The sequence below is a fragment of the Corythoichthys intestinalis genome, chromosome 18, assembly GCF_030265065.1.
Source record: "Corythoichthys intestinalis isolate RoL2023-P3 chromosome 18, ASM3026506v1, whole genome shotgun sequence".
Classification (NCBI taxonomy): Eukaryota; Metazoa; Chordata; class Actinopteri; order Syngnathiformes; family Syngnathidae; genus Corythoichthys; species Corythoichthys intestinalis.
In genome coordinates, this window is record NC_080412.1 from 22283119 (window position 1) to 22308331 (window position 25213).

At 38.9% G+C, this 25213-nt stretch overlaps 1 protein-coding gene across 1 annotated transcript in view; it reads left to right on the forward strand.

The window, feature by feature from the left end:
• Positions 1-25213, forward strand: part of med13a (mediator complex subunit 13a) — a 167903-nt gene that overhangs the window by 81204 nt on the left and 61486 nt on the right. The window contains exons 4-8 of the mRNA XM_057820128.1: positions 13-158; positions 20666-20866; positions 20967-21161; positions 21271-21433; positions 22115-22225. Coding sequence (XP_057676111.1) covers positions 13-158; positions 20666-20866; positions 20967-21161; positions 21271-21433; positions 22115-22225 — 816 coding nt within the window. The remainder of the gene's footprint in view (positions 1-12; positions 159-20665; positions 20867-20966; positions 21162-21270; positions 21434-22114; positions 22226-25213) is intronic.

Consider the following 25213-nt stretch of genomic DNA (forward strand, 5'->3'; position numbering starts at 1 on the left):
TTCTTTTTACAGCGAGCACCTATCCTGCGCCTTCACCTTCTTCTTGCATGGTGAGAGTAACGTATGTACTAGCGTGGAGATCAACCAGCACCAGCCCGTTTACCATCTGACAGAGGAGCATCTCACTCTGGCTCAGCAGGCATCCAGCCCCTTCCAAGGTGGGTTTAGTCCTAAAAATATTTCCTACCTCATTGTGGCAGACCTTGAATGCACACAATCAAATTTATTTAATTGATCTTTTTCCCTTTTTATTTTATTTTTTTAAAAGTGGTTGCTTGTGCAATAATATGTAATCATCTGATGCATTATTCGATCAGATTTTATTTGACGATTTGCACTGTTACACTGTACCCCCCCCCCCCCCCCCCCCCCCCGGGTAATTGTAACTATTCCACAATGGAAAGACTACTTCTGAAAAAAAATCAATTAGTCATCAATTGGCTGCCTCCAAACTACCGTATTGGCCCAAATATAAGACAGCCCTGATTATAAGACGACGCCCTCTTTTTCAAGATTCAAGTTTGAAAAAAGACTTTTTGAACACGAAATTAATTTTTATACAGAAAATAATTACAGTACATCTGAAACAAATGATTATAACAATATATTTGAGAGAAAAAGCATGTCATTTTGCCTCATTCAAATCTTAATATCGGAACATTTAAATATGCAAACTAAAGTGCAATCACATTCGTAAATGAATGGCTTCTGGTTTTTGAGATTTAAATAAACCAATCTATTGTGATAAAACAACAAAATTGCAATAACTGCATTAAACATCAAAGTGAAGTCTAACTGTAACTGTAGTCTTGAAACAAATTTGAATAACGAAAAACATTGCAATAAAATAATTGCCTGGTACACCAGACTCACCGCTGTTCCAGCTATTGAGTCTGGCCACCATTCACGCGGATACAATTTCCAGGGCGGAGCAAGCCACAGCAAACAGACAGCGGAGTGGACCAATCAGCGACGGGCAGACGTGACGTTAGTAAAATGACGAGGGAAGGACGAGGGACTTGCGCGCGGAAGTACACATACAAAGAGAGCGGAGTTTATTCAACATGGCTAGCGCGAGACAGACTGTTGTCAATGACTCGTGTCGATGTGTTTTTGGTAATTTAAAACTGATTTTACCGTGGATTGGAACATATTCTCGGCTCTCCCATTCACCATCTGTGTTGTGGAGACGACTTTCGACAATCAAGAGTGACGTTGCTCCTTAAGAACATGTCACGCAAATAAACGAATCTGATTTGTCGATTGATTTTGTACCTGCTCGAGAGGCCGTTAATGGGCTGGTTCCCAGACTATACTCTCAGTGTTTAAAAAAATACAGGGAGAATAGTCTGGCAGAGCCAGGCAAATAAAATAATGCAAACTGGCTTAACTTGAGAGTAGTTGAGCTATGTCATGACAGAACATTGATTCAATGATATCTGGCGCCATCTGGCGTCGTGAATGGGTATAACGTCTAGACCCCTAATATAAGACGACCCCCACTTTTTCAGTCTTGTTTAAATGCAAAAAACACCATGTTATATTTGAGCAAATACGGTAGTTATCTAATTTACACTGCAGATCTAATAGACAAATCTATTCCATTGCTATACTCATGTATCTGCTAGTGAATCTCGAATTTCAAAGGCACAATTTGGAGCAAATCATTTGAAGCCTCTAAAAACAAAAATGTCGACCTGTTGTCCTGTGGACATGAAAGGTGGAGTATTGGGAAAATAATGAAGGAACATACACTTTTCAAGGTATCTCTATTGGACAGTATATTTAGGTATTGAAGGCTTAGTGCCCATAGCTCTGTAATATTTGATTGGGGTTTTGTGTGCAGTGTTATAATGGATATGCAATCTGCTACCAACTGTCATTCATTACAGATAAATTACAATCTTGTTAATTCATAGGACATCTGAGCCTATAATGGTATTCCGCTGTATTCAATCCCCAGGCAAACATTATGCAATCCCAAAGCCATCATCAGCATGCATTTTTACTCTCATACAATGCTATTATAATAGAATGATAAACTCAAAAGACTGTTGTGATGAACTAAATATGCAAGGAAATGAAGGCTGCTTTTGGAAGTGGGAATGTTTTTTCTCTCTGAAGGACAGTTATAAAAATGTGATCCAGACATCCCATCTTTTTTCTGACGCTGCAGTGTCATAACAATGTTCTCTATCCACAGCTGTAATTCATGTAAAGCAAGTCACTCTAGAGAGAAGGTTACAATAAACCATTTGCTGTAAGGTTGCCTATTTTAAAAAAAAAAAAATCAAGATATGGCATAGAGACGTTAAACATAAATTGAAATCACAGCCAACCTGGTAGCCTCACTCGCCCAAAGGGATACATTTAACATGATCATACAGTTGTTCACTGCCCAACGAGTAGATTGTTAATTCCATTTTATTAGTCTATAAATAAATGTAACAGTTTCTCACATAAACACATACCTCAACCATGTCCACTGTGAGAACTAATCTGCTTTTGTGATTGCTACCTTGACAGTCTTTTACTGTTGCTATATTTGAAGTCCTCATTTTTGATTGCAGTCACCCTCAAGCACTTCAGTAATATTATAAGTGCTCAAACGTTTGTGCTCAAAAGAAGCAGGTAGACGTTTAACCCTTTAAGGTCTGGGCCTATTTTGTCTGATTTTGCATGCCTTTGAAGTTGCCTTTATATTTCAAAGAAAGAATTGTTTACGATGGCCTGGTTTGGTCCCTTTTTTTGTGACACCTTGAACTTCATGTCCAAACTGTTGTTTCCTTCACTGACTAATTATAAATCATCATTTTGGGCCCAAAAAGACCAAAAATTCCAAAATCGTTTTGTCAAAATTTTTAATATTGATGTCCAATTGACAACCAAACATGCGTAACGAACCGTTTCGAAACTTTGTAATATTTATTCAACACGTTAGGATGAACATTCAACCAAAAAAATTTAGAATAAATAGTCTTATATTTGACAATTCAACATAAACAACAGGTATAGCCATAGGCGTTTTTTGCCTTTATACATGCTCTAGTCAAAACAGGTTATATACAGCAGACCAAACAGTGAAGAACAAGTGAAAAAATATATACCATCTAACACAAAAAGGGTTTAGAGGCCATCTCTTTATGAGTTTTGGTATTGCGGCCCATCACTTGATGAAAACTATGTACACACAATCAAGCTTCTTGAACACACATTTATATACACAAATTGAGAAGACTGATTGTGGGGGAAAAATATATATATATAACATTGGGGGGAAAAAAGTATTTTCAAAAATATTTACAATAAACAAGTTAAATTTTTTTCAGGCATGCCACTCCGAAAAGCAGGTTCGTCCTGGAATTAGACACAGGGCTACATCAGAAAGCCCGCACTTCCATGGGGTGTCGGTCCTCTTTCCACCCTTCCATTTTCATTTCACTTTACTTTCATTCTCACTATAAATGTACATGAAGAAAAAGTCAGTATTTATGAAAATAATAAAGTATAAAATAAAAATATATACAGCAATAAATAATAATGGAAATCTATATGTATGACAATAGAAAGAATACCATAGCTGAATATGTGCTACATCCCTAATCTTCATATAGAAAGAAGAACACCACAAATTATAAATTCCTGCCTGGCATACACACAGTGCACGTAGGACTTTGATTTGATATGCACATTTTATTATTATATACACGAACACACACTAATATTGCATCAAAATTAACTTTGTCTTGCAATATCAAAAGAAACTTTCAAAAGAAACTTTTTCAGCAATAAAAAAAAAAAAAGTGAGTCGGCTTACCTCTGCTCGTCGATGGCGTCACCCACGTGTTCAAATCCGTCACTGTCTTCACTCGGGGACTCTTCCGAAGAAGACGATGATGACGAATTTGGACCATCCTCTTCCTCAAGCTGATCAAAAAGCACAATTGCTTGCGCTAAATTTAGTTTTCCGTTCATTCTCAAAGTCACACAAAGTCGCTGCTCGATCCAAACGGCCGTCGCTCGCCACCTCGCTGCTTCAGAGCACTCCTCCCTCTCGTTTGATGGAACCTCGCACGGCAGTTATATTTATTAAAAAAAACGCATTTTGTGCTTCCACTGTAACTTCGAAAGGGTTCGTTTGATTTGTGTTTTTTTCATGGAGCTTCCGTTTTGAAAAAGGACAAGAAATGATGGAAATATAGACATAAACAAATGATCCATGCAGCGTTTTAATGTTTTTTTGAGAGGACTGGGTTGCAAAATTTGTCAGAACACCGGCGCGTCCTTCGACTCTCAAGGGTTAAACTAATGGTGTCCAGATTGCATATTTTTGCTCTGAGTCCAAGTCAACTGAAATTCTGAGAATCTGCCGATACCGAGTCCCGATCCGATACAAAAAAAGGTTTTGTAAACTATTTGAACAAAAGTTCAAAACATTTTACAGTACTGTACTTTTTACTAGGCCTGCATAATGAATATCGTTTGAACATCGGCATCGCAATATGCGCGTGCACAATGGTCCTATCGCAGGACATGGGACATATATATTTATAATTAAACAGTATTATATGAATACAGGTAGTACCCGACTTAACGAAATTTCGACTTTATGACGCACGAGTCTCGTCCGCCATTTTTTTCTCCTGTCGTTTTTTTTTTAGTCGCGTAAACAGTACCTTATTGTAGCTCGCAGTATAGTTTTTTTTTTGTTTTCTCTTAAATTTATTAATATGACGTGTTCTGTCCTCAATAAAAGTTTTTCAGCTTTATAGGCAGCAAACAGGGCAATTGTGCTTTCTGAAGCTTTTTTACTTCCTTCACCTTTGACAATTTGTAAAGCTGTAACACACATGTTTGAAATGACACACATTTTAACAATAAAACACTTGACACAATTGGTGTTCAAACGTCCATCTAGTCTGAGGAACATGCAATTTAGCAGATTAAATGAGCCTAATTTGCCTAACAAAAGTCCACTATCTTAAATGCTATAAATGCCAATTTATTTACAATTATCATAGCAAATTGCTCACACATAACTCAACAAACTAAAGTTAATTACAAATGCATTCACAAACATGTATTGGCTGAAACAACTTTCAGTCTTATGTGGGCCAACCAAAGCGTAGCTGTCCTTTATCCATTTCAGATGAGTCTGCTCCTCAGTCATACAAGGCGACAGTCCAGCCAGACCTAACGCTGCCACCAGAGTGCAGTGTATCCATCATTAAAAAAATACAATACTTTTGGACTTTTTGGATAGTTACTTTGTTGGGGTACTTAACAGGTTAATTCCGACTTACGCAGAAAATCTGGTTACGTCGCCAGCGTAGGAACGTAACTCGTTCGTAACCTGGGCACTACCTGTAAAATGTGGTCATTGTGAGTCAACCAAAGTCTTTCCAAACAGAGCTATTCAAGTTATCTGCTGAAAATTCTTCTACTTTTAAAATCGCAATATATATCGCACCCCCCAAAAAGTCTCAATGTCAGTATACTATACTATACTATACTATACTATACTATACTATACTATACTATACTATACTATACTATAGACCCTACTCACATGACGTCACAACCACGCCCCTGCGCCATATTGTCCGTCAACTCGTCGTGTTGACGCATTACTGCTACGTAAATTCCTACTATTATGGCGTGTTTTTCTGCTTGTTAACATTAATAATCAAAATGGTGAAGGCGTGTGTGGCGGTCGGTTGCAATAACAGAGAAGATAGACGGAGAGACTTGAAGTTGTACTGTATTCCGAGAGACCCGGAGAGGAGAGCGAGATGGACTGCTGCAATTCGACGAGAAAACTGGGCTCCAAACGATTACCACAGATTATGTAGTAGTCATTTAATATCTGGTAAGATGCATTTAATATATATTTAGAGGGTTTTGGGCTGACAACCGCAATTAAGATCATTGCTAGGCTAATCGCCGACAACATACACTCAGACGTTGTGAATGAACTACCTGAAAATATATAATTATAAGGGGATAATAAGACAGTTGTCATACAATTAATTTACAATTTCACTATTGAGGTCAAAAGCCAAAAAATAAATTCAATTAGGGACAATCTGGAGTAGTGCTATCGCACTTCATATTTATTACATATTATATATGTATGTAGTGAGAGTGCTATCGCTAAACCATATACACATTAAAAGCCCTAGCTCCATTGACAAATGACATGAAATACATTAGACTTGACAGTGGATGTTAGCAAGAACAAAAGATTTTGAATTGAAAATTTCGTAACTCACCTTCCCGAACACAAGCTAGATTCCTGTCGAATTTTCGTGGACGAGGACCTGTTTCACCCAACCAGCAACGAAGTATTTATAAGCCTCCAAGCTCTTAAAGTTTTTCCAAACTTTCGTGAGAATAGGCTAATTTTGTGTGGACAAGATAGTTGTAAATATCAGGGTAGCAGATGTCAGGCAGAGACGGCGAAGACAGCGGGTCGAAAAACATCGATTTAGGCATCAAATATGGATCTGGCGAATGGATAAACTGAAGCTTTTCCACATAACGCCTTTTATGCAACGCATCCAATGAGTTTACAGCGTCAGATAACACCGGGGCTTCCATGAATTGCTCTATAAATTGCACGACTAATTGAAACCATTGAGAATAGGGCTTAAAAATGACGGACAATATGGCGGCCGGATACAGCGACACGTCATTTTGTGACGTAGGTGAGTAGGGTCTATACTATAGGCCTGAACGATATTGGAAAAAACTATTGCTGCGATTTTTGGGGGGTTTGCGATATTATATTGCGGTATTAAAAAATATATATATATATTTAAAAAAAAATATATATATATATATATATTTTTAAAGAAATTTTCACTAGATGACTTGAATAGCTGTTTGGAAAGACTTTGGATGACTCACAATGACCAGTGTACAGTGATCCCTCGTTTTTCGCGTTAAATGGGGACCAGAACCCGCTGCGATAAGTGAAAAACCGCGAAGTTGCGCACCCCGCCCCCCAAATTTGTATTTTTTTGTGTGTGTGCTCAATGTATTTATTCCGATTTAGCATTGGAAAGAGATACATATAAGGCATGTTTTTTTTCTCACTTTTTCCCCAAAGTATGATTAAAAAAAATATATATATATATGTATATATATATATGTATATATGTATGTATATATATAGACATATATTAATAAATGGTTTTAAGCACTTCAAATGTAATAATTATGATCAGTTTTAAACATAACTGGCCAACCAAATCATTTTTGAACAAGAATAAAGTACTGTAGTAGAAAAATGCTTGGCTTTATTAAATACTTCTGTTTATCTACCTTAGCTGTGACTCTTGGTGGACATGTAGAAATTACAAACTCCTCATGATCACTTCTGGCATTTAATTTATATGTCTCAAACGTCTCCACACACACACACACATTCATTCCAAAGCGGCTTCCTTGCAGAAACTGTTTAACAAGTTAAACGGTGATTGACAGCTGCTGCGCTGTGATGTCCGCTTCTTTGGCAAGATCAAAGATACCAGCATCGTTAACTTTAATAAGCAAGTGCTGCAGTGACTGTGAGGTTCAAAGAGCGTGTGAGGCTATGCGCAGGGCAGAAAGCAGGGGGTATGTGGATTAAAAAAAATAAAAACTATCGCACGTGCTTGCGATGGGACTATCGCGCACGCACACATCGCGATGGCGATGTGTAAACGATATATCGTTCAGGCTTACTATACTATACTATACTATACTATACTACTCATTGCGATTTTTTTTGGGGGGGGGGGGGGCTGCGATACATTGGGGTATTATACCAGTATTGCTTTATTAAAACTAGAAGAATTTTCACAACATAACTTTGATAGCTCTGTTTGGGAAAGGCCTGAACAATATTGGAAAAAAAAAATAACATTGTGATATATATATTGCCAAGGCTCCACACTTTTTTTGTGCACCAGCACAAAATGTAGGCACACTTTCATTTTTCATTGCATCACCTTTAACGCCCTACTTTTAGTCACTCATCATAACATTCGTAGCATTCATACGTGTAAGTCCACTCAAATTCACTCACGCTTTGGCGCTCACACTGCCGAGAACAGCCTGTCACTTACACACTAAGGGGCAGTTTACATGGCGACTCTGTGACACGAAGACGCAATGACTGTGTTGTGGAGTGGCCTCGCATGCATATGGTGTCGGCGAAGACGAAAAATTCTGAATCCTGCCTCCAAAGTGGAAGAATTCGATTGCGGGGGATTGAGAGGGGCTTCCTCCGCATGCATATCAAAGGCTCCCGTAGCGCGAGATTGCGCCGATAATGTCAGCACTTGTACACGTCACACTGGGCGTGCGGAGCAATGCTACTAAACATTAAAACAGCAAATATGGCGGAATGTTGCCTTTAATTTACTGTTTTAATAATATTTTTACATTTAATATGTTGAATGTTTCCATTTTTGTGCCTTTTTGAACAAAAGAAAAATGCCATTGCTTCGAGTGGGCGGGCATATTTTTTTCCGGGCTGAGGAACTTTGGTGGAGTCAAAGTGCATCATTCGCTGTCGCCTTGTAAACCTGCACTGCCCCCTAGGGCCTGGCATGAATACTACATCGTTTTCATGCGGAATTGCGACATTGTTCGAATGGAGATGGGCCCATATAAATGCAAATTTGAAATTTTTCATATTCTCGGAGAGTCACCATGTAAACGGCCCCTAAATTGCCACAGACTGGGCTACCGCTTGTGTAACAAGCTAAACGATGATTGACACAATTATACCTTTGATCATAGAGCTACTGAGGCTTCGCTGGCGACATCAAAGCTATAAACCTGTCAATCGTCGTTAACTTTAAGTACCAAATCAAGCTGCACTGCTTAAAAGGAGGGAGAGTGAGAGGCTGTACGAGCATGAAGCAGAAAAACATAAATATATTTTTAAATTAAAAACCTGATCCTTTCCACCTGATTCTGGTCCCATGAAAAATGGCGTGATCGGCCCGATTTCCGATCACGTGATCCGATCGGGACATCCCAAATTTAAACCCTGGATTATTCATCCTACTAGATATCTTTTAATATGTAGAAGAAAGTGCAAACAGGGGGGCAAAATTATTCTCCGCGAATTACGCGAAATAAATGATGACGCTGATGACTAACTTTCGACGATTTTTTAATCTGGGCAGCGGCTGATACAACGTGCTACCAATTTAATCAATTAAGAAACAGGAAAACAAATATTTCTGCAAAGACACTGATCTATCCCCCCTCCCCCCCAAGCTTACTAATACACTATTTATAGAAATTTACAACGTCTCATATGAGTTGCAAATATTTCTAAGCTTGAAACTAATGTAAACTATTTGCCACAGGAAAAAACAAAAAAACGCCTGTGCATGAATATTTATCTTAGCTGAACGTTTTGTATGTGTAATGGGTAACCTACTTAGTCGACATCCAGGCATGTATCTGTGGTCTTTCCTACAAGGCAATTAAGTGTTGTGTCCGGGAAGAACTGACTTCTATTCACAGAGGTACTGTATATCTTCGCTCCCCTTGCCTCCTTCCCCCTATTTGTCCCTTCACCTCTGCCGAGCTCAGTTTACTGTTCGACTTAGCAGATCTCTCCAGGATCTGACTCAATAAAAGGGCGCAGAGTGGACTCTCAGCCAATTATACTCATCTGAGAATATTTGAAATGACTTCAGGGAATCGAAGATGCACTCAAAAAGGTGCAGAATAGTCAAGAGAAAAAACAGGATGCATTAAGTGAATCATGGTAAACCATCTTAAAAGGGGTCGGCCCCACTGTTTGGTAAGGGCTGTTGTATACAGTTGTGTTCAAAATTATTCAACCTCGACAGTAGATAAGTGTTTTTGCAAGTTTGACATTTATTTTTCATCTTGTTTACAATCACATTAAATAATGACATGTCAAATAGACAAATACAACTGAAATAACATATATATTTTGGAATATTCCAATTTATAGTCTTTTTGTGATTCCTCCATTGTCAGAATTATTCAACCCCTTAGGTATGTATGACTTTAGTACAGTACTTAGTACAACTTCCTTTGCAACAATAACATCCTTAGACGTGAAGCATGGCTTGACAGAGGGTTTCTTGAAGTGATCCACAGGTATCTTTGCCCATTCCTCATGGCCAAAGGCCTCCAGTTCATTAACATATTTGGGCTTGCGTGCTGTAACTGCCTTTTTTAAGTACCACCAGAGATTTTCAATGGAATTTAAGTCTGGTGATTGCGATGGCCACTCCGGAATCTTCCAGCATTTCGTTTACAACCAAGATGTGGTAGACGTTGAGGTATGCTTTGGATCATTGTCCTGTTGGAAGGTCCAACCTTACACCAGCCTCAGCTTTGCCAATGATTGCATGACATTTGCATTCAAGACCTCCTGGTATTGAACTAAATTCATAATACCTTGCACACGCTGAAGATTCCCTGTACCTGAAGTAGCAAAACAACCCCAGAGCATGACTGACCCCCCACCGTGCTTCACAGTAGATAGGGTGTTCTTTTTTTTTTATATGCACAATTCTTTCTCCTCTACACGTACTGTTGAGCCATTGGTCCAAAAAGTTCCAGTTTGGTCTCACCACTCCAGAAAACCGTATCCCAAAACCTTTGTGGTTTGTCCACATGATTTTGTTCCAAACTTCTTGTTCTTTGGAGTCAGCAGGGAGGTGCGCCTGGGAGTTCTTGCATGGAAGCCATGATTTCGCAGTGTGCGTCTTATTGTCTGGGATTAAACCTGAATACCTTCCTATGATGTGTCCTGTTGTAGTTCCTCAGCTGTCAACCTGGGATTTTTCTCCACCTTTCTCTTCAAGTATCGCACAGCAGTTGCAGACAGAAACCTCTTTCTACCACACCCAGGTAGCATTTCCACTGTGCCTTTAGCTTTAAATTTGTGGACTATGCTTCCAATTGTGTCTCTTTAAATTTCTAGTCCTTTTGCTATCTTTTTATATCCATATCCTTGCTTATGAAGTGAAATGACCTCCTCTCTGAACTTTTTTGACCATTCCATGGACTTCACAATGTTGTAAAGATGTCATAACTTTGAACACCTTACTATTCTGCAAGTTTTCCCACTTAGAAATCATGGATGGGTCTGAAATTTTCGTCGTAGATCCATGTCACTGTGAGAGAGATAATCCAAAAAGAAAAATCCCGAATCACAATGTATGATTTAAAAAAGAAAATGATTTACTTGTGTGATACAGCTGCAAATAAGTATTTGATCAGCTGAGATAATGAAATTTAAAATTTGGTACAGTAGCTTTTGTTTGTAATTACAGAGGTCAGGCGTTTCCTGTAGTTTTTAACCAGGTATGCACACACTGCAGGAGGGATCTTGGCCCACTCCTCCGCACAGATCTTCTCTAGATCAGTCAGGTTTCTGGGCTGTCGCTGAGAAACACAGAGTTTGAGATCCCTCCAAAGGTTTTCTACTGGGTTTAGGTCTGGAGACTGGCTAGAACCTTGATTTGCTTCTTACGGAGCCACTCTTTGGTTTTCCTGGCTGTGTGCTTCGTGTCATTGTCATGTTGGAAGACCACGACCCATCTTCAATGCTCTGACTGAGGGAAGGAGGTTGTTCTGCAAAATCTTACAATACAGGGCCCCAATCATCCTCTCTTTAATACAGTCCACTTGTTATGTCCCATGCGCAGAAAAACACCCCCAAAGCATGATGCTACCACTCCAATGCTTAACGGTAGGGATGGTGTACTTGGGATAGTACTCATCATTGTTCTTCCTCCAAACATGGTTCATGGAACTATGACCAAAAAGTTCTATTTTTCTCTCATCTGACCACAAAACTTGATCCCATGACTCCTCTGCATCATCCAAATGGTCAGAGGCTAACTTAAGACGGGCCTTCCCATGTGCTGGTTTAAGCAGGGGAACCTTCTGTGCCATGCATGATATTTAACCATGACGTCTTATTGTATTGCCAACATATTGCATTGCCAACAGTAACCTTGGAAACGGTGGTCCCAGCTCTTTTCAGGTCATTGACCAACTCCTGCCGTGTAGTTCTGGCCTAATTCCTCACTTTTCTTAGGATTATTGAGACCCCACGAGGTGATATCTTACATGGGGCTCCACTCCAATTAAGATTGACCGTCATGTTTAGCTTCTTCCATTCTCTAATTATTGCTCCAACAGTGGATCTTTTTTCACCAAGCTGCTTGGCAATTGCTCTGTAGCCCTTTCCAGCCTTGTGGAGGTGAACAATTTTGTCTTGGCCATGGTACAAGTTTGAGTCTTACTGATTGTATGGGGTGGACAGGTGTCTTTATGCTGCTATCGACCTTAAACAAGTGCATCTGATTCAGGATAATACATGGAGTGGAGGTGGACTTTAAATAGGCAGATTAACAGGTCTTTCAGGGTCAGAATTCTAGCTGATAGACAGGTGTTCAAATACTTATTTGCAGCTGATCCACACAAATAAACTGTTAAAACAATCATGCATTGTGGTTCCGGGATGTTTCTTTTTTTTAAAATGTCTCTCGCTGTGGACATGCACCTAAGATGAAAATTTCAGACTCCTCCCATTATTTCTAATTGGGAGAACTTGCAAAAAGCAGGGTGTTCAAATACTTATTTTCTTCACTGTATAAAAAAACATTTCCTTTAAGTTGATAGCCAAACCATGACTACTGTATTTTCCCATCTTGCTCTTACCAAAAGCTTGAAACAAACGTTACCACTAAGCTATTAGGAAATGTTAGAAGGGTGTTAACAAAGTATAGTTCTGTTTTGAGGATCTGCCTGTCATCCATGAAAGAATCCATTGTCTTCTGTTTTTGTGTCGTTTTCAAGCAGAGGACAGCCATTATAAAAGAACAAAGTGTCTCCACTCCCAGTGCGCTCGAGCCGTGCTTCCGACATACTGTGGCCCAGTCCTGAATACAGAACAAATTTATGATTAAATATCTGTTAAGATGCCATATTAACTGTTGGGAAAGAGGGGGAAAGTCATTTAATTTGGCATTACATTTCCTGTTCATAGTTCAAATATTGCCGTAAAGACCACAAAAGTAAAAGTGTAGGTCTTGATCGGAGTCTGGATCTACTCTGGTGGCCTGATAATACTCAACGGTTGTGCTTCTTCCCGACCTTGTTACTTATCTACCAACACCAGATGCCCGTCACCTTCTTGGCTCACCTCGAGATGATAGACTTAAATCTTATAGTTTTCTTTTCCCCACGATAATTATGGTGTCAGATATGAGAAAAGGAGCTCACACACCTGCAATGCTTTTCCTTAGAAGTCCAGAAACATCGTGCCAAAAGATTTGAAAGAACACATCTTTTCCTTATCCTACTTTTTCTAGTCATTATCTCCAGCCAGCTTCGACATTCTTGATGCTCTTCGATGGTCCAGTTGCAGGATCAATACCTTGGGCCTGAGGCCATCTAGTCTCCAAATGAAAAAGCAACACAAGAGAAGGGGTTTAACAAATGCTCACTCGCACACCCACCCATCCAGCAAAATCATTTATATAACCCACGGTCACTTGCAATGTATGATAGATGCAGAGAGAGTGGATGCATAACAAGCTGATATGCCGCAACACACACACGCATGGTATTCATATGGTTTTCATGTGTGTACGTATGCATTATGCATGTTAGTTCATAGCGGTATCTCCATTTACTGATGGATGAAGGTCTGTTCTATAAGCAGACTGATGGGCTCTTTGTGACTCCATATGTCTGTGCAGTGAAGTGTGTTTGTCGAGGAATAGCCCTTTTTATAAGCCTCTGTTTATGGCCTCTGAGAGGCTGCCGCTTGCCAATAATTGACGTCTGGATTGCTCTGTAAGTATTTGGCAAGTCCACTGGGACTGACTGAGTCCAGCCTCGCAATGGAAAGGTCACTATGCTCCTGAATAGGCCGGAGATGACAGAATGATGAGGAAACCAAAGCATATGGAAGGGTAAAAGAATAGGCACATTAAATTGTAAGAGCAAAGTTAGGTATGAAAATATTGAAAAAAGGAAGGCAATGAAAATGAATGGAATTCAGGTTAAGCAAGGAAAAGGGTAAAATAGCAGAGGGATTTCCTGATCTCATATTTTAGCACCCAAGGTCGAGTCATCTGATTTTGTGGATCTGCTGTCCTGATCAGATATTTTGGCAATGTACTGAGGAGAAATACAAAAACTCATCCAAATGTAAAATAATTGAATACTGCATACATTAGGAGTGGGAACCTCTTGATACCGCACGATACGATACGATTTGCGATACAAAGCTAATGACAACGATGATCTGACGATGTAGCAATACAACGATTTTCGATACATCGGTTAGGAAGTCACTCTAGGATATTCTACAAAAAACTAATAAACAATTGGAACAAAATTGGAATGAGTTTATCTTTTGTAGACGTCCAGTCCATTTGAACTGGGAGGGTGGCAGCGAATGAACATTGAACATTCATTCATTCGCTGCCATCCCTCCCACTTCAAACGGATTGAACGTCTATGGCCGACAGTGGCAGCCAGTGCCAGGCAATGAGTAATTTTGGGCCATTTAAGGTCATTTACCTGTTGATTTTCGGTTACTTCCTGTTGATTTTGGGGTGTGTTATGGGTCACTTGCTGTTTATTTTGCGTTACAGGAAGTGACCTGGGAATCACCCAAATGAATAGGCAGTGACTCAAACTCAACAGCAAATGACCTGTAAATGCCCTAAAATGAAAAGCAAGTGACCTGTAAATGCCCCAAAAATCGGACCGAATGACTGTAAATAGGGTTGTTCCGATCATGCTTTTTTGCTCCTGATCCGATCGTTTTAGTTTGAGTATCTGCCGATCCCGATATTTCCCGATCCGATTGCTTTTTTTTGCTCCCGATTCAATTCCAATCATTCCCGATCACTTTTCCCGATCATATACATTTTGGCAATGCATTAAGAAAAAAATGAATAAAACTTGGACGAATATATACATTCAACATACAGTACATAAGTACTGTATTTGTTTATTATGACAAAAAATCCTCAAGATGGCATTTACATTATTAACATTCTTTCTGTGAGAGGGATCCACGGACAGAAAGACTTGTGACATTGTATAGTGTGACTAAATATTGCCATCTAGTGTATTTGTTGAGCTTTCAGTAAATGATACTGTAGCCATGCCTAAATGCACGATGGGAAGTGGAACCATGACTGTGCGTAGTGCTACCAATTGATAGATCTTCTCTGCATTGGGAAATAACATAAGTGTTGTGGCAAACTTGGAAAAGTCGATGCGGACCAAACTGCAACCAGGAAACGGAAGTGGAGTGAAGGGTTTTTATTGAACAATGGCTATGGCTGTGGCTGTGGCTGCGGCTGTGGCTCAGGCTGTGGCTGCGAGGGCTTGGAGGGTGGGTGTCCTGATGGCAAAAAACAAGATTAGTCAAGAGTTCAATGAATGATCGTCAAAAACTACAGACTAGTTGGCCGATGTACCAATGGTCACTGACGGAATCATCTGGCACCTGCTTGCTGCCCAGGCAGCGCCTTATAAGCAGTGTTGATTGCGATGAGCTGCAGGTGCACTCCTAGGTCTGCCACACCCAGCCTGCCAAGGTTGAACTCATGCCACATAACAGGAAGTGTAACAACAATAAAAGCCAGTGGAGGGGAGTGTGGGCTAGGACCACCACAATAAGGTGTTAAGAAAAAGATCAATTGCTACATTACTTCCCCACATTGCTTCGCATGATATTTCTAATCGTAGGGAGAGGGATTGTAAGGCTTTAGCCAATTAAAAAAAGGCTCCAAAGGCTGCCAAATTTCACTCTACTCATTTTACGCTGCCTTTTATCTCCCTATATAGGTAAGACGACACCATTACAGATTGAGCGCGACAATGCGTGAGTGGGTCGTGCAGCGCATGCATTAATTGTGTTAAATATTTTAACGTGATACATTTTTTAAAAAATTAATTACCGCCGTTATCGTGATAAATTTGATAACCCTAACTTAAGCCTAAACTAAAGACTCTGGATGAGTGTAACATATTATGTCTGTAACGTTTAATACAATTAGAAAACGATTTAATTAAAAAAAAATATATATATATTAAAAAAAGGCATGGCCGATATTTTTTTGCCGATTCCGATACTTTGAAAATGACTGTGAGCATTCTAACTGGGAATGCTCACAGTTAGAGCATTCACATCTCTAACTGTGAATGCTCTGGTTTTGAATGAACGAACGTACCTAGTCTAAATGGATTGGTTTCGAGGACCGTCAATGGCAATTTAATTGATACCTTTTTAAAACGATACCTCGATTCTTGACAGGAGCATATCCATAACCTTTTGGGATACAAAATATCACGATATATCACCATTTCGATATTTTGTCACAACCCATTATCATTCTTGCATGATGGAATTGTACCGTTAGCTTTTCATGTCAGCTACGTAGGCATGAAAATCTCTCACCTTTCATCAAAATTCGCCGTTTTGAAGTCAAAAAGGGTGACATACGTGATTTGTGTATATCTGAGGAGAACATTTTAGGGGTGATGGGGGTTTGGGGTGCCGCCCGGACACCTTTAACGGACGCCCACACGCATAATCTTTTGATATATGCCGCTGGTTACTGAGCGAGAGATATACTTCTTTTCAAAACACTTGAAAATAAATTTGTGTATGAGACACCCAGGAACCCAGTGGTCGCGCTTCTGTGCGCAAGTTATTTTTTAGAGCGAGAGTGGAAGAAAGATACTTCGTTGCTTCTTGCCTTTCAGTTGTCTAGTAGTAGGTTCAAGTCGTGTTAATTGGAAAATGTCGCTAGTGTGTTGCTAAGTCCCGTGTGCGTCTACAAGTGGTGAGTACACGAACCCTGTTGTACTGTATAGCCTTTATTGTTGTTGTTTTTGAGATGTTACTAGTTAGCGCCGACTGCCATGCTAATTAGCGACTTCGCTAACATGTATTTCCATGCCAAGTTGTGCATTGTTTGGTGGTGTACAAAAGTTATTCCAAATGCAGAATGTTTAAAACTAAGTAGAGCGGTAACACTACAAACATGCGAAATACTAGTATAACAGAAGTCTGTGAAAACAAAGTATACTGGTTAAAAGAAGTCATATTTCTAAAGACACTTTGTTTGTTTCCAGAAAATGTGGAATTTCTTCCACTAGTGTAAATTTTATTGTATTGTTGAGAGAAATCAGTGTTGCTGTTTGAAACCGCTAATGTTTTTGCACTTTCATGTGAAAAAGAGCATCTCAAGATCAGATGTGTGTTGTATAGGCATGTTGAGAAATAAGTACTGCCTTTAAAATGGTTAATGTTTTTGCACCTTATTGGGGGGGAAAAAAAGCAGTTTAAGGCCAGCTTTTGTTGTATGGACTTGTTTGCATAGTTACTGTTGAATCATTAGGATATTTTAAATAAATAAATAATGGACATAAATTTGTTTGGCTACTTTATTAATTAGTAATGTATGATGCATCGATAATCGTGAGAATCGTGATCATTTTCAATACCGTCATCATTGTTCAATAATCGAATCGCAGCACCCTGAATCGTAATCAAATCGAGTCGTAGGGTGCCCAAGATGGCCACACACTGTGTGGTGCCTCCTGCGGATCACTGAAACACAGTGTGGGTCGACAGAGCTCAATATTTTGTTGGGTTGTTCAGTGTACCGGAACATACGTATTTCCTCCACACCCGTCTCACCTTTTTAACCCCCTGACCCAATTTCATGCATGCAGAAAGTTCTCCTACTGGCAGTGTTTACTTCTACTCACTTCGACTACTACTACTACGATATGTTTTTATTTCTTTTGGCATTATCCATGTACATCTGGATTATTTTGTTGCTTTGAAACCTTGAAAATGGGTGTTATAAGATGTATTTATTTCTAACCTTTTTCACCCCATTCCTGTCATCTGAAAATAACATGATTGGCCCTGTGATCCTATCGATACATCCTGAAACAATACATCCAAAAAAAGAATAAGGGCAAGATTATAGAGTAGGGCTAGACGATTTTAGAATCGAGTTCAAAGATCAAATCATTTTTTAAATCGATCTCGGTGATCGCACATCATACTGTACTTAATCGGCCATATGCAAATGCAAACTGACTAGTTTGGCAAATTTTGAACAGGCCCTCAAAAGTAGTCGAATATTGATAGCTTTCAAGAAATTTATTACATTCCATGTGAGGTAAACTGTAAAAAACTTCAAAACTTAAACTTATAAAAATACAGTGGTACCTCGACAATGATCGTGTCAACACACAATCTTTTCGACATCTGACGTAAAATTTGACTCGCCATTTGTTTCTACATCCGACGACATGCTCGAAATACAACGATTTATGACAGCGCCACAGTTACTTTGTTTTCCCGTGAGACTGACGCACACTGGATTTTCTTGTGAGAGAAATCCACATGGGTTCCAAGAATGTTAGTGCAGGTGGCAAAAAAAAGAAAAAGGTCAGGCTTACCATGGAAATGTTACAAAAATATGAGCATGGTGGGCGCGTCCGTGAACTGACTTGACAATACCGCCGTAGAATGTCTAGAATCTCGACGGTCGTCCTTCGACCTCCGTTCGCCAGTCTTAAGTTAAGGTTACAATTATGATTGATGATAACATCACCAAAAAGTCCCAAGCTTTGTCAGGTTTTTAAACATTTATTCCAGAAATTGTGCAACAAAACATGCCTATTGTCCGCCACAGCTGGACGAAGCGAAAGTAAGTCCTCCCCCTGTCAAGTCAGCCACGCGGTGCGTTCAGGTACACCAAGCAAAACACATCCACCACATTAGAACCCCATTCATTACATTATTACAGGTATTATTATTATCATTACTATTGTTATATTATTATTCTGATTATTATTCATAATTTATTTGTTTTACTCTGTGTAATTGCTATTTGCAGTAGTACCAGCATTTATGAGGAAATTAGTGTAGGTTTTCGGGCTGTGGAACGAATTAATGGGATTATAATGAGAAAGTTGATAAATAAGAAAAGTTGACACTTCGAACATGAAAACTTGTGGGTTAACAGCATTATCAAACGATGTGGGGAAAAAAAATATTTTTTTTTTAACAGTGTAAAGCTTACAGTTAGCAGCTTAGCAAATGTACTGTACTTCCGGTGAGCATTTGAAAATAAAAGCATGTCAGATTCAACATGTAAAAAAAGGTTTCTGGAGTTAATCTCACATACCTTATTGGCCCAAATGTAAGACGGTGTTTTTTGCATTGAAATAAGACTGAAAAAGAGTGGGTCGTCTTTTATTCGCGGTCTAGACGTTATACCCATTCATGACACTAGATGGCGCCAGATATCATTGAAGCGATGTTCTGTCATGACAGATCTCAGCTACTCTCAAGTTTAAGCAGTTTGCATTATTTTATTTTAATGTTATTTTTAATGTTTAGACTTCACTTTGATGGTTAATGCAGCTATTGCAATTTTGTTGTTTTATCACAATAGATTGGTTTATTTACATTTCAAAAACCAGAAGCCATTCATTTACGAATGTGATTGCACTTTAGTTTACATATTTAAATGTTCAGATATTAAGATTTGAATGAGGCAAAATAACATGCTTTTTCTCTCAAATATATGTTTCGGGTGTACTGTAATTATTTTCTGTTTAAAAATTAATTTGGTGTTCAAAAAGTCTTTTTTCAAACTTAAGTCTTGAAAAAGAGGCCGTCTTAAATTCGGGCCTTGACAGAAGCAGCACGGCAAAACGCCACGCTAAAAAATAAGTAAAAATATAAAAATGTCTTACCTCTTCGTCCTCTGTAGGACCATGGCCCCCAACAAAATGTTTACTGCATGTGAAGGTGAATGGCTTCACCTTGCTGGCGTTTAACTGGTCTTTTGGAGGTCTGCACAAGTTGATCCGTTCTAAGCATTTTTTCCTCCGAGTTTTTGGCGTCGGGAAACGTATGAAGAAAACATATGTCGTAATGTCTAGAGTCGTTTCCACAAGTTCCATAGCAGCAGTGTTTACTCGGCATGTTCTATTTTGGAAGATTACCGCTAGAGAACAAGCAGTAATAACATGAATTGTATGCAAGGGCGTGTCCATGTTTACCCACTTCCGGGTTACGATAGCGACGTCAAGGTCTGAAAATAGCATTCGTGCTCTACACTATTGACTCACGATAGCTTAGCCACTAACAAATAACTAAAAAAAACTACACAAAATTTGTTGAAATCAACTACACACTAATTAAACCCTCGCCCACTCGAAGATTAAGCGTGAGGTAAAAAAGTTTGAACTTCCCCTTTTATGCTGATATACAATGGTAGACACAATGGTAGACCATTGTATAAAAACACCTGTAAAATGAAAATTGCTGAGATCAGATGACCAAAAAAAAATAGTGATCCTTTTTTGGGTCAGATCACTTAGCCCAAGGATAAAGGATATGAGTTTTTGCTTTGGATTCAAGCTGGAAACAAAGACAACAAAAAAAGAAATTAATAATTGGTGAATCTATAAAGGTGGGGCTGGGAAAGCCTTTGGCAGATTTATGGTGGCATGATAACATCACAGTACCCTCCCATGATAACATCACAGTACCCTCCCCCTACTGGCTAACGGTGCCTTGTCTATCCTTCTGTTGTCTCAATAGTCATCCTAAGTCCTTTTGGGCTGAATGGAACTCTGACTGGTCAATCGTTCAAGATGTCCGACCCGCCCACCCAAAAGCTGATTGAGGACTGGAACCAGTTTTATCCCATCAGTCCCGGTGTCAAGGATGGTGTGTTAGAGGACAAGCTGGAAGACATGGACTGGGAAGATGATTCTTTGGCCTCTGTAGAGGTCCTTGTTGGTTAGTGATTTGTATTTTTTTACATCATGTTGTACATTTTGTGATATTTGTGTTCTATCTTTTTATTATTTTCATATCTGTGTAAAATATGTTTCTGTAGGTGGTGTGCGAATGGTGTACCCAGCATGCTTAGTGCTGGTGCCCCAGTCAGACATCCCTGTTGTGGCCCCTGTGGGGTCCTCCCACTGTACTGCCGTCTACTCGGGTGGTCACCAAGTGCCTGCATCCCAGCGAGAGCCTGCCATGTCATTGGTGACCCTTACCCCTCCCACGTCGCCTGAGGAGGTGCACACAGGTACTAAAAACGAAAAGCATTTTTACAACCAGAGATCTTGTCTTTAAATTAACCTCAGCTATTTAATGAGTCAAGTGCTTTATTTGACACTGGATCTTTGTCTCTGTAGTGGACTCTCACTCTGCCCAGAAGTGGTTGAAGATGCCTTCTTCATGTGACACGTTTACTGCGGACAGATCAAGCCAACAAGGAGGCAAGATTCCACGGCGGTTTGCCAGTCAGGTTGTGGAGCGTGTTTGGCAGGAGTGCAAGATCAACCGAGCCCAGAACAAGTGAGATTTTCATTCCCATCTGTCATTTGGTTTCTCTTTTTATACCCATTTATAATTCAAAAAAATATTATGTTTTGTGTTAAATAAAAACACCATCACATTCATTTCAGTGGCACACAAGTTGAAGTCACAACAAGTGTATTACTATTGCAGTCCAGACTGCACTTATTGAGTTATCGCTACTGAATACTAAGTACAGTCAATAGTACTCAATAGGCAGTGTTTCTCCAATTCTAAATGAGAAGACCTTAGTCTATCCTACAATGAAATGGAAAATATGATATAACAACTGTCCTCAAAGGCTACTGATGTTTAATTTTTTTTTTTTTAAATACAGTAAACATATTACCAGCTTTTAAACAAGATGATGTACGGTACATTGCTATGTTGTTCCATAGGCTTGTGAATTATTCACTATCAGTGAATCTGACACATTGAGAGCATCAGGGCTCAGTTGCCCCCTGTGCAAGCACAAAATGTCAGCAGTAGTTAGCTATTAGTGTGCCATCCAAAATACTATCGCTTCAAGCATGGTTATGCGGTCAGTCTCAGCAGCAAACTGCATTTACCATTGTTTAATGCCCAAATAGCATAATAAAATAGTATGTGAATTTTGAATACATGTGACAATATCATCATCACCATTTTATTGTGATTTTTTTTTGTTTATCTTGCTCCCAGGCGGAAGTACTCCGCCACAACCAATGGTATCTGTGAGGAAGAACGAAAAGAGAGAGTGGGAACGTGGGATTTTGTGGAATCTTTTAAGAGGTCATACTGCAGCTGTTCTCGGTGAGTGGCCCTCTATGACAAACCAAGCAGTTTTTTTCCCTTATATTATACAGTACAGTAGTACCTCAACATACGAACGCATCGACATGCGATCCTTTTGACATCCGACGTAAAATTTGACTCGTCATTTGTCTCGACGTAAAGTACAGGCCAAAACTTTGACGACACTTCATTCAATGCAACACAAATGAAGGTCAGAAACCCATTGATAAAAGATAAATTCCACTAATTAACCCTGAAAAGGCATACCTGTGAAGTCGAAAACCTTCGACTCCACCATCAGGTGACAAGACAGCTCCCACAGACATTGCGCCTGCCTTCCCATAGGAGACCAGATCCAGGCAGAAGTTGAGTTGGCTTTCACTTTGATAAACACACGCCTAATGCAGGACTTATGTGGAAATAGTACAATGGTTTTACTGCATACAAGCAGGCAGGAGTGTCTCACGAGTGATTTGGTCCAGGATTCAAGGTAATTATTATACGTATTTATCGCACCGTGCATGCACTTTAAACGTGAATACAATGAAATGAATGGAAAAAATTGGCCAAACTTTAGCTTGAAATATTTACGTAAAATGAATGATAACTGCCCATTTTTTGCTTTTAACCAAGAATCTAGACTGTTTTACATTCATACCTGTAGAAATTCCGCAATTTTAGCATTTATTTACAAGAATATTCAACTTAAAAAGCTTTTTGTTTCGTGATGGCCGCCTTGTTGGATTACAGAATACCGAAACAAGTACTTAAAATATTTACGTAAAATGAACGATAACTGCCCGTTTTTTGCTTGTTACCAATAATCTAGACTGTTTTACATTAATATCTGTAGAAATTCTGCGATACAAGTTTACTAACAAAAATTTTCAACCTAAATTAGTTGTGACTGTATATAGAAAAATTAACTAATTTTGCTTTTGTTGAGTAAAAATAAGATGATTCTGCATGGTTTCCTCAAGTATTAAGTTTCTGTTGTGAAAATTGAGTGATTTATTAGCTGTTGTAAACTTAAATAAATAAATACAAAAAAAATAATTTGCTATTTTGGACAAAAGCTTATATGATATGTTAAATATTGCTATTGATCCTGAAAATATAGGATTATCTCTGATGATTTATGTGCATCTAGCGTAAAATTTGATAATTTTATAACCATTTTAAGTAGGGTTGTTCCGATCATGTTTTTTTGCTCCCGATCCGATCCCGATCGTTTTAGTTTGAGTATTTGCCGATCCCAATATTTCCCGATCCGATTGTTTTTTTGTTTTTTTTTGTGCTCCCGATTCAATTCCAATCATTCCCGATAATTTTTCCCGATCATATACATTTTGGCAATGCATTAAGAAAAAAATGAATAAAACTCAGACGAATATATACATTCAACGTACAGTACATAAGTACTGTATTTGTTTATTATGACAATAAATCCTCAAGATGGCATTTACATTCTTTCTGTGAGAGGGATCCACGGATAGAAAGACTTGTGAATTTGTATATTGTGACTAAATATTGCCATCTAGTGTATTTGTTGAGCTTTCAGTAAATGATACTGCAGCCATTCAACCCAAATGCATGATGGGAAGTGGAACCATGACTGTGCGTAGTGCTACCAATTGATATAGCTTCTCTGCGTTGGGAACTAACATAACTACCTTCCTTCCCCACATTGCTTCCCATGATATTTCTAATCGTAGGGAGGGGGATTGTAAGGCCTTAACCTATTAAAAAAAGGCTCCAAAGGCTGCCAAAATTCACTCTACTCATTTTATGCTGCCTTTTATCTCTCTAAATGGGTAAAACGGCGCTATTACAGATTGAGCGTGACAATGCGTGAGTGGGTCGTGCACTGCATGCAGTAATTGCGTTGAATATTTAACGTGATACATTTTTTAAAAATTCATTACCGCTGTTATCGGGATAAATTTCATAACCCTACCTTAAGCCTAAACTAAAGACTCTGGATGAGTGTAACATATTATGTCTGTAATGTTAAATACAATTAGAAAACGATTTAATTAAAAAATATGTATATATTAAAAAAAGGCTTGGCCGATATTTTTTTTGCCGATTCCGATACTTTGAAAATGATGTGATCGGACCCGATCGATCGGGACATGTCTAATTTTAAGTTTGGTTATACTTGTATAAAAAAAATAAATAACCATGATTTTATTAGTTAACGACTTTGAATTTTTTTTTATGTCGCTCATGCAGACTTATATATGCCTAGGGAGGTGCCTGTTTTGGTTTTAGGTCGGTTTTAGGTTAGCAGCTTTGGTTTGGAAAATATTTTAAGTTTTTGAAAATAAGCCCCCTACGAATGGGCCCCGAGCCCTGTGTCCCGTCAACTAATAGTGAAGTCTATGCAAATACCATTTCAGGTGACTCCCTCTTAAAACTCATCAAGAGAAAGGCAAGAGTGTGCAAAAAAGTAATCAGAGGAAGGGAGTGGCTACTTTGAAGATACTAGAATATTATACACGTTTTTAGTCATTTCACGTTGTTGTTGTGTTTTTTGCTAAGTACATAATTCCATGCGTGTTCATTCATAGTTTTATTACCTTCAGTGAGAATTTACAATGTAAAAAGTCATGAAAAAAGAAAACGCACGAATGAGTAGGTGTGTCCAAACTTTTGGCCTGTACCATATGACAACATGCTCGAAATACGACGATTTACAACAGCGTCGTAATTTTATTGTTTTCCCGCAAGATGGCAGCACGGTGGATTTTCATGTGAGAGAAATCAACATGAGTCCCAAGAAGGTAGTGGTGAAAAAGGGAAAAAGGTGACGCTTACCATTAAAATTAAGATGGAAAAGATGGAAAAATATGAGCGTGGTGTGCGGCTCAGCGAACTGTCTCGACAAATATGGCCGGAATATGTCTACGTTCTCGACCTTAGTTCGCCAGTCTTTATAAGTTAAGGTGACAAATGACGAGTCACATTTCACGTCAGATGTTGGAAGGAAGTAATGCTGAAGTG